This window comes from Papilio machaon, chromosome 20 (genome assembly GCF_912999745.1).
Source record: "Papilio machaon chromosome 20, ilPapMach1.1, whole genome shotgun sequence".
In the NCBI taxonomy this organism is placed as follows: domain Eukaryota; kingdom Metazoa; phylum Arthropoda; class Insecta; order Lepidoptera; family Papilionidae; genus Papilio; species Papilio machaon.
Genome location: NC_060005.1, coordinates 519,235 through 529,318, shown reverse-complemented (window position 1 = coordinate 529,318; position 10,084 = coordinate 519,235). Strand labels below are relative to the sequence as shown.

The 10,084-nt window shown below is 34.1% G+C and overlaps 1 protein-coding gene across 1 annotated transcript in view; it reads left to right on the top strand.

Moving 5' to 3' along the window:
- The first annotated feature begins 273 nt into the window (after nucleotides 1–273).
- LOC106721142 (microtubule-associated protein futsch) overlaps nucleotides 274–10,084 on the top strand; it is a 110,774-nt gene continuing 100,963 nt past the window's right edge. Inside the window, exon 1 of the mRNA XM_045682985.1 lies at nucleotides 274–506. Within this exon, the coding sequence (XP_045538941.1) occupies nucleotides 350–506 (157 nt within the window). The 5' untranslated portion in view covers nucleotides 274–349. The remainder of the gene's footprint in view (nucleotides 507–10,084) is intronic.

Below are 10,084 nucleotides of genomic sequence, written 5' to 3'. Positions count from 1 at the left end.
CGGCCAGCCGGGTTGTTTAGACGCAATGCAGATCACGTGTGCGCCGCGCGCCCGACATTCGTCGCCGTATACGCCCCGACTACCTTCCGTCACTGTTCCGCAAATAGGGGAGCCTTCGGGGCTGAAAAGCGAGGAGGCTCGGACCGGGCTAGGGGTTCGGGCGGAGGAGGCGGGCGACGCCTGCGCGTCTGCGTGCCGCGCAGCGCCGCCGGTCGATGCGGCGCGGCGCGCGCACCCGTCGGCCCCGTCGTTTCAGAGACCATTCCGAGCGGAGTGTTCGTCCGGAGCGGTTGTGCGAGCGCTACCCTTGGGCGAAACGTCGGCAGTCGCGCCGGCGCCGTGCTCGGCGATGGACCACGACGAGGACCGGTCCTTGTCCCTCGGGACGGAGGTGTCGGCCTCCGCGCCCCCGCCGAGTCCTCTCACGGGATGCTACCTGCTGGCCGTCATCGGCGAGCCGCACACGCATGAGCACAAGGAGATTATTCTGCAGCGCCTCGTCAAAGGTAAGGCGCCGGCCGCTACATGCCGGCTGACACCTGTCAGATGGGCACACTCTGTCGTCGGCGCGCCGCGCTGCTCCCGAGCTCGCCGTCACAACAGACTTTCTCCGCGGTGATTGTGATTCTAACGTGGGAAAGTTTGTTGCGATTGTTGTTTTAATGTTCCTATAAAATAGTTATTATCTGGATCGTTTATCTGTCAATTTGTTTGTGTCGTAGTTTAGTTTAGAGCGCGGTGAAATGATCAAAACATTAAATATCAAAGTGCCTACTGTGCTCGTCGCCGGCGGCGTCGTGTGTTTCTCGTTACGTCATCCGTGACGTGGTGCTCTGTTTTTTTCTGGGGCCGACCGGCACGTTGAATTGATTGAATAATTGTATGAACTTTTTTATTACTCCGCGCACGAGCGAGCCCCTGAAATCGAAAAACTAGTGTCACATTTTTCGCGCTGGAACAATTGTAATATAATAAAACACTATATTTTATGGTATTTCAAATACATTTTCGTGGCAATCAAAGAAGGGTGTGTTGTCAAAGGTGACCATCGATCATAATGCGTCAGATGACGTCACACTCCCCGGTCGTGCCATCTCCTATCAGCCAGTGCAATCAGAACGCTGCCCATGCCACCGGAGCCGCCGGCAATGCGACAAATAAAACTTCACCGTTCGCCGTCGCATTGCCCCTTAGCTCGATGTCACGTATCCCACCGACAAATATGTTCCTAGTCGAGCGGTTATATACCTGATTGGAATCAAGAATAAGTCTTAGATCGATAGCTTAAAAAACGAAAGTATTCGATAACATTTTAATAATAATAAACAATTTTTTTTGCAAAGTTGAGGTCAAGGCTGTGAGATGATACACGACGCATCACAACTGTGTAATGAATCAACACATAAAAATGCCGGCTCATTTTTTACAGCGCTAGTTGTTTGGTTATGCAAGATAAAAATAAATATTTGCGAACACATAATGCATTAAACTGATGGCAAAGGATATTTAAGGAAAGCAAACTTTAGAGGACAACACAATGTCATACAGAGGATTTTTAAGATACATTTTTCAAATTCTAACTTAATATTTTGACTGCAAATTACTACACGTAAAAGAAATATTAAAAAAATAAGGTTCAGTATTTTAAAGATTTCCCGACATATATAAACATTATTATTTTAATTACCTTAATAAAAGAATAACATAAGAAAAAATTACGATACAGTTTTAGTTCTATTGTTATTAAAAAAAAAGCTGACCTAGAGAAACATTAAATACAATACAAATTCTTTGCAATAATTTGAAATGGCAACACCCAGTCTAGAGTGTAGCGTATTTATTATTATTATAAATAAATTCCATAGAACTATTGATGTGGGAAATTAAAAATGTTAATTAAATATTTAAATTTATTGTAAACATTGCATAAACTTACATCGGTTTATTCGGGGATCAATAAAATAGCAGTAAACACTCGCAGTGAGGCAATCGTTTTTCGTGTTCAAGGACGCCATCTTGTTTATAATGTCAATGCAGGACGCGTATGCGCATATCTTGTTTTTAATTGCAGTTAAAAATATTTGGATGCGTTACAAGAAACTTAAATATAAAAAAACAAACATTTATTCATTATGCAAACAATAATATAGATTTTAATTGAAAATACAAGTGTTAAAATTAATTACAAATTAACTCTACGAATATTTTTTCGGTCGTGGGATTTTTTTTTAAACATAATATCAATTGTTGAACGATTTTTAATATACTTCTAAAACATTATAAAAGGTAACTCAAATAATAAAATTATCAAAGGAAATTGTTATATGTCAATTTTAAATTAATTGACAATAAAATGTTTCCGTTATTAGCTCGTTTAGTAAAAAATATTGCTTTGAGTATAGTTCCCGGTGCGTTTAATTTTAAATATTACGAAATACCTCGCTATATGATTGTATTTGATTAAGGGAACTCTAAAACTCAAAGAATTTTAAGTCCGGTAATAATGTATTTCATTCAAAACACGTTAAAAAAATAAAAAGAAGTCCAAGAATAACACGCAACAGATAGAATAGAAAGTGGAAGTTGTGACTATCAGGAGGTAAAGAGGACACAAAAGATTGGAAATAGCTCCATCGACAAGGACGTCATAGTTATTTAATTTTCAACAAAACGTAGGATAAACTTTTTTACATTAAAGTCAATGAACAAAAAATTGCTACCGAAAACATGGCAGAAAAAATTTATCATCGATAATGCGAACGATCGGTTGGTTATCTATCACGTACTAGTTACAATGATTCATACTGTTGTTAATTCTACTGAATTACGTAATAGTAACGAAAGAATCGCATATTATAATTGATGTGAATTTGTACACAAGAGCACAGGATGTTTTCCAACATCTAATTATAAAGGTGACAAAGCAACAATTTAAGCGTTGAGAGAATTTGCAATGAGAAGTTGGATTATATTTTGCCAGCACCTTCTTACGCGCAGAATTAAAAAAAACGTAGTATGTAGTCTATGTTTTCTTATAGACAGTGTTCTTATACTAAATTCGATGATGATTCACGTAGCCGTTCTGGAGGTATCTTCTAATAAACATATCCAAGCAAACTTTCGCATTAAGTAAGATAAGAACGGTCAAGGTTCCGGGTGTATCCTGGATGCGGGTTGCACAGGATCACTGTGGCGATCTTTGGGGGAGGCCTATGCCCAGCAGTGGGCGTTACGAGGCTGAATGGATGGATGGAAGATAAGAACATTTTCTACAACATTTTAAAAAGCATCTAATACTCTTCAGGAGCGCTTTTCATCGTATATTAGTATCGTATATTTTCTTTTGTTTACTAAAAATTTCATTTGAATCTTCGCAGCAAAAAAATCTATACATATAAAAGAAAGTCGTGTTAGTTACACTATTTATAACTCAAGAACGACTGAATCGATTTGACTGAAAATTGGTGGGCAGGTAGCTTAGAACCAGGAAACGGACATAGGATAATTTTTACCCCGTTTTCTATTTTTTATTCCGCGCGGACGGAGTCGCGGGTAAAAGCTAGTTTAATATATTCTTCGGATAAATAAACCATTTCTGAAACATTTCTCGGAACATTGGAATTACAAATTACTTCGGCTTTTGTTTGAAAATAAGATTGAAATGTTTAGCATTCTCTGAGAAAACTTATTGATATTAGGATTTTCTTTAGTTTACCATTTTTTTTTCTGAAAGAAGACAGATTTAATGAAAGAAGAAGTACCTATAAAAGAAATGTGTGTAGTGAATTCAGATTAGAAGGAAAGGATATACAATGGAGGGAACATACTGTGCCGACACACAGAAGGGAAAAGACATCATGATTAGGATCACTAACTCACATAGCAAAGCCGGCCTGAATTACTAGACTTACTAATATTATAAATGCGAAAGTTTGGAATAGTGTATGGATTATTGTTACTATGTAAATCCACAACAGTTGAAAGATATATTTCAGCCTGGAATACATTACAGCATGGAATACATAGGCTACTTATTGTTTTTAATTCCAGGCAAAATCTAGTAGATTTTAGGAATTATAAGCATTAATTTGTTTTGTTACGGTATTCGTTCAGAATGAATCAATTAACTCGAGAGGAAGGCGAAAGCGCATACCTCTTCGATGGATGTTGCATCTTAAACACTAGTATATTCGTTATCTTGAGATCGTCGGATATTTTTATAATTACACTAGTTTTCGCTTGCGACTCCGCCCGCACGGAATTTAAAAAAGTAGCCTATGGGTTATTCTAGACCAGTGATTGTTAAACTTATTTCTTTCACCGCCCTCTTTGAAAATCAATTGTATTTCAGAGCCCCCTAATTTTTATTCAGCCCTAAAACTTTTTAATATTAGTAATAAATAACCTTTTTTAATTTTGAACAAGATTATATTATATTATTTAATGAAGTAATTATTGTTATCAACAGATATGAATAATAGTGGTACTAAATGAGGACTTATTCTAACATTTTTTATTGAAAGTATAATATAGGACACCTAGTACTTAAATTACTAGTATTAAATAATTAAAAAAACACATTTTGACTAATCATGCGTTGATAATTCAGTTTCGATATATTCAAGTGGCTTACAGATAATCAACCATGCGTGGCATTTTTTAATGGCTTCTGATTTAATGCAACAAAAAAAACTGTCCAATATTTTAAAGCAAGTTTAACGACGATAAAATTGTTCGCTTTATTTTGAAGGTCAATTAATCAATTTTGATAAGAGGGATTCAATAATTTAATAATTATTTTTTTTAATTCATCACCTTCAAATCTGTTTTATGATGAAGTGTGTGATTTGATTATGAAATATACTAAATAATTTCCTTATTTTGATATAAGGTTTGAGAAATACAAATAGTAATATAATTCCAAGCCAAGTTTTATCTTAATTGAGTAAACAGAACTATTATTTTTAACTATTAAATTTGGTATACCACAAGGATGTATCCTTGGACCCATACTATTTTCATTTTTATTTACTGATCTTACTTTGTTATAATAAAAACCGTATAGAACATATAAATTGGATTGCCCGTGTAATCTGTTTACGCGACTATAGATCGTAAATATCCGGTCAAATGTACACCAGCAGGTTTTATTAGGAATTTTGACAAGGTATTTTAGAAAACATCAAGATTTTCATACGTCTTAAAACAAGAGCGGTTTTTGTCTTTTAAAATAAGCAGACTATTACAGGTTACCAAAAAATGGTATGATCTTTATTGAAGACTAGCAATTGCTCGCGACTTCGTTCGCGCGGAATTAAAAAAAATATAGCCTATGTCACCCAGGGATAGTGTAGCTTCCCAACAGTGAAAGATTTATTCGTATGGTTTAGCAGTTTCGGAGTCTCTTTAATGCTAGCAAACAATCTTTGTCACTTAATTTAGCTACTGAAACACACGAAGCAAAAGAGATGAAAATATCAATGAAGCGAGAAAGACAGAGAGGAATATATCTGCATTTTGATTTACTTATTGTAAATTTCGGATGCATCAAGATGAGAGCTTTATAGGTTATTTTCGGAGTTGCAGCAAACTTGGGGGGTGACATTGAAATAAATATGCATTTAGTATAAATAACTATGGCCTTGGAGCTGCGAAAAACATTGTAACTTTTATAACGGCGCTAATATGATAGGGATCGCCTGATGTAATCTAAAGACAAATTAATATTGATAAGCCCTGTGCGGTATATTAAAAAAAAACAAATACTTTTATTTGTAATTGAATAGAATGAAGTAATGATGATTCTTCGATTTCGAATGTCCTCATTTTTATTACGTTTCGCAATTGATAGCAAATATTGTTTTTGCAAATATGAAGTTAGACATTTATCATTTGGAAACCAGTATTTTGCTTGCTCGTGACATTTTCTTAATTGTTTCTTCTACATAATAGTTAATTTAGATATCTTAAATTGTTTGTAATATCGATGTAATAATTTATATATAATTTATTCGCTGTTCCAAAATATATTAGGGAACACTTTTTTCATATATTTGCTATATGTAAGAACACACATAACTCTGAGTGATGTGTAATCTACGCCGGTATTTTCTTTTTATATCTTGTAGATTTATTATCCTCAGCTCATTATATATCCCCACCGAGGGCCTCGGAGCCTACCCTAAGTTAGGGGTAACTAGGCCATAGTCAAACACGCTGGCCAAGTGCAGGTTGACTTTACACATATCTTTGATTTTCTTTTGAGATATGCGCAGTTTGCATCACGATGTTTTCCTTCACACTAAGAACGTCGTATAAATGTACATATGTAAATGAACCCAGGACCTGCTCATTACAAGTCAACTGCTTAACCCCTGAACCACCGAAGCTATCAGATTATAACAATATATCATGACGATAGCATTTTTAATGATAATGTTAAAGTTAATACTAAGATATCAAGTTTATTATTGATTTTAATTTTGGTAATAATTCTAGCACACTAACACTTACGTAAATTCTAAGAGGGGTATATTTTGAAGCCCTTCGTAAAGGTCGTACACCGGATGGGGGTGAGGGGAGGAGGTTAGGATGTAATATCAGATTACGGCTTCACGCTCCAATAGCACGATAGAATCGATTTTAATTTAGGTGATCCTTCATAATCTATGAGATATTAGGAACAGTATCCCAACTCGGATTTTAGAACTTTGATATTATTATATTTGGACATTAGATTTATGGTGGTAACAGTTTTTTTGATGAAAAATTTATTACTTTAGGAGACACAGTAAAATTATAATACAGCAATAATAAGTTAGCTTGTTTAAAAGATAAAAGATAGAGGAAAAAGCTAACAAAAAACCATAAATGAAAGAGAGTACAATCAAATACTTGGTTCAATAACTTTCTATGCTAGTACTTTAATACTCATTCATAAGGGCATATAGATTTCATTTCTGTATTAGAAAAGTGAAAGGGTCACTCGCTTTACACGGCCCGATCTTACAAACATTGTTATTGAAAAAAAAAAACTAGCAAAATCTAGCGCTATAAATACAACTTGTCTGTTTGGATGTTTTTTATATAATCTCGTTTAGTTTCAATACAACTTTCACTAACATATCTGTTTAAAGGAGAGTAAATTTATTTTAAACTAATTGATTTTATTTACAACTAGCACTTGCCCGCGACTTCGTCTGAGAGGAATTAAAAAATTCTAGTAATATTCTTATGTTATCCGGGGATAGTGTAGCTTGCTAACAGTGAACAAATTTGTCAAATCGGTTCTGTAATTTTGGAGCGTTTTCAATACAAACAAATAAACAGACAATCAAATCTTTCCGCTTTAAAATATTAATGGCTGAGATACAGTATGTTTAAGACAAAATGTGAAACAATTTTTAATTTTTTTTCTCTCTCGATTCTGCTTCAATGATCATGATTAGAGAGCTTGTTTGGCAAATACTTAGCAGCAAAATTAACGTCCCAAGTCTTGTTTTTGTTTTATGCACAATTTTTTAATTAAAATTGTATTTTATACGTAGGAGTATGCACATTAATATACTGATTCTATTGTTCCAAATGCGTTTACAAACAGTTCATAAATACAATTGGCCAAGTCGTTCAACGACCTTTATCTGAAGTATACTTTCTCTTTATGTTGCTATGCTTACAATGACGTAAGTAACAGTTGCAATATTTTTTTTTTATCAAGCGAGTTACTGTACAATAGAAGCTGTTAGCTAAATTATTTATTTTAAAAGTAATATATGTTTTACTTTTGTTGGAAGAATTTAAACAACGCCCATCTTAACTACTAGCAACACTGTCGTGACGCCATCTTATCTTACCTCGATATACCGCGCGTGTCTGTCATATATATAATTACTTGCTTCTGTCAACAATAAACTGTTTTAATATTTTACTCAAATCGTATTATTTCTACAATTTTGATATACTTAAATTAAGGTTATTTTAATAATAGAATAGAACTAGAATGATTATCTAGCATTTTTCCCTTTGTAGTATCGGCACAGTATGTACTACTCTTCCATACATTTCTCTTAGCCGTCATATACCCTCCCTTCTTTCACATATCCTCTTTCACATAATCCATCCATACATTCTAAGGTCGTACTCTACCTTTGTGACCATCCACATTCAATCTAATTAATTGTTTATGCAACGTTTTGTCATTAATAGAATACTAGAGGACATTGTTATCGATCACCCCATGTCCGTTATGACTAGTCACTGCGCAAGCGCATATCGTCCAATGCGATCACCTGAGTGCATGGTCTGATCCTGTTGTGATGTCCAGTTAGCAATTACTCACTTGATCTCACAACATAGCCATTTATCAATAACTATGAGATATAATCTAGATTGATTTAAACGTCTAAGACAGCTAACAATGTAAGACTAAAACTGTTACCTGAAAAATCTAGTTAGACACTGTTTAGTTAAACCACCGGTTATTGATATAATTGACGTCAACGTGGTATACGTACTCCATGATTTTTTGGTCCAGATCGCATTTTACAAACCTACACATTTTGTTTCAATAGCCATGATTTGTCAAAAATCCGCAACAGATGCTAGTCACGGTATAAAATATTTTTGATGCATTTTCTATATTTTTTATGCTAAAGTCCTTAAATTTTAGATTAACGTTAGTGCTTAAAAATGATACTAAGATAGTGCAATCTTTGAATGTAACTAGTTAATTAACTCGTTGAAATAGTTATAAAGTAATTCGAAAGATAGAAAATTACAAATACAAATATACTTTATTGTGCACTATCATGGAGTTACAAAAAAAGAAAGTACAACAGGATTTTCACAAAAGGCGGTCTTATCGCTAAGCAGCGATCTCTGCCAGACAACCTTTGGGTAGAAATTAAGCTAAGTAAACCAAATCGGTAGTGTGCACACGAACAGTGACAAGAAATAAAAATAAAAACAACCTTTTCCTTTCTAATTTTGGATTAAATTTTTGATTAGAACCCGCAAAGGAAATTCCAAATATTGTATACAACTGGCTGAAAATAGATGACTAAATTTAATTTTTTATAAGATTAAAATGTAGAACAGTTAATGTGATTTATATGAGGTTCAATAACACGTTTGATCAGCTAACAACACTATTTCACTTCTCAAGAAGTTACTTAAAATAGCTACGACTTTAGCTAAATTTGGATGAATCCGGATAAATGAAGATAAAATTGGGACTAACATTTTAAAGAAATAATCGTTTTAGTATTTAAAATTACAATTCTAATGTTTATTTATCTAGATTAGATTTTAAAACCAGGACAAAAACGAGCGAAACCAGTTAATCATGTACATTTTTGTTTATCGCTTTATGTCATTTTTAAAGAAATGTCGTATTGCTATCACCTATCAGCTAATGTTAATGTGGGTGTGGGTGTAATAAATAACAATTATTTCATTTATGGTTGCAATAAGAATGATATAATGCAATTTATAATAGGTATGGATATATTGTTATTTGTTATTATTTAGAGTTTCAACTTTAAATCAGAAGAAACTGTTACTAACATTTGTAAATACCAGCAGAAGCTAACGTGTTGTTGTAATAAAAAAAGATTTGAGTTAAATATATATTTGTTAATTGTTTTTATTAATAATTGGGCTTAGATTTATTGTTTAATGAGTAAAAGGGAGAACTTTCACGAAAGAAAGAAATACATTTATTCAAAAGAAAAGGTGTTCATTCGACATGTGCTGCGGCGGGTACCGCAGCGCCGATTTTCAATGAACCCTAAAATATGAGAACAGAAAACAACATAAAAGAAAAACTGTAAATAAATATTTAGAATAAATACTCAGTCAGAAAATAATGGGGACATTGTAAGGAAAACTTGTTTTATGTTGGAAAAACAAACAGAACGTTACCTGACTAATCTTACTAATATTATAAATGCTAGTGTTTAGATGGATGGATGGATGTTTGTTAGAAGATATCTCCGGAACGGCTCGACGGATCTCGTTGACATCTAGCGTAGAAATAGAACATTACCTGTAAGAACACATAGGCTTTTGTTAATTCCGCGCAGAC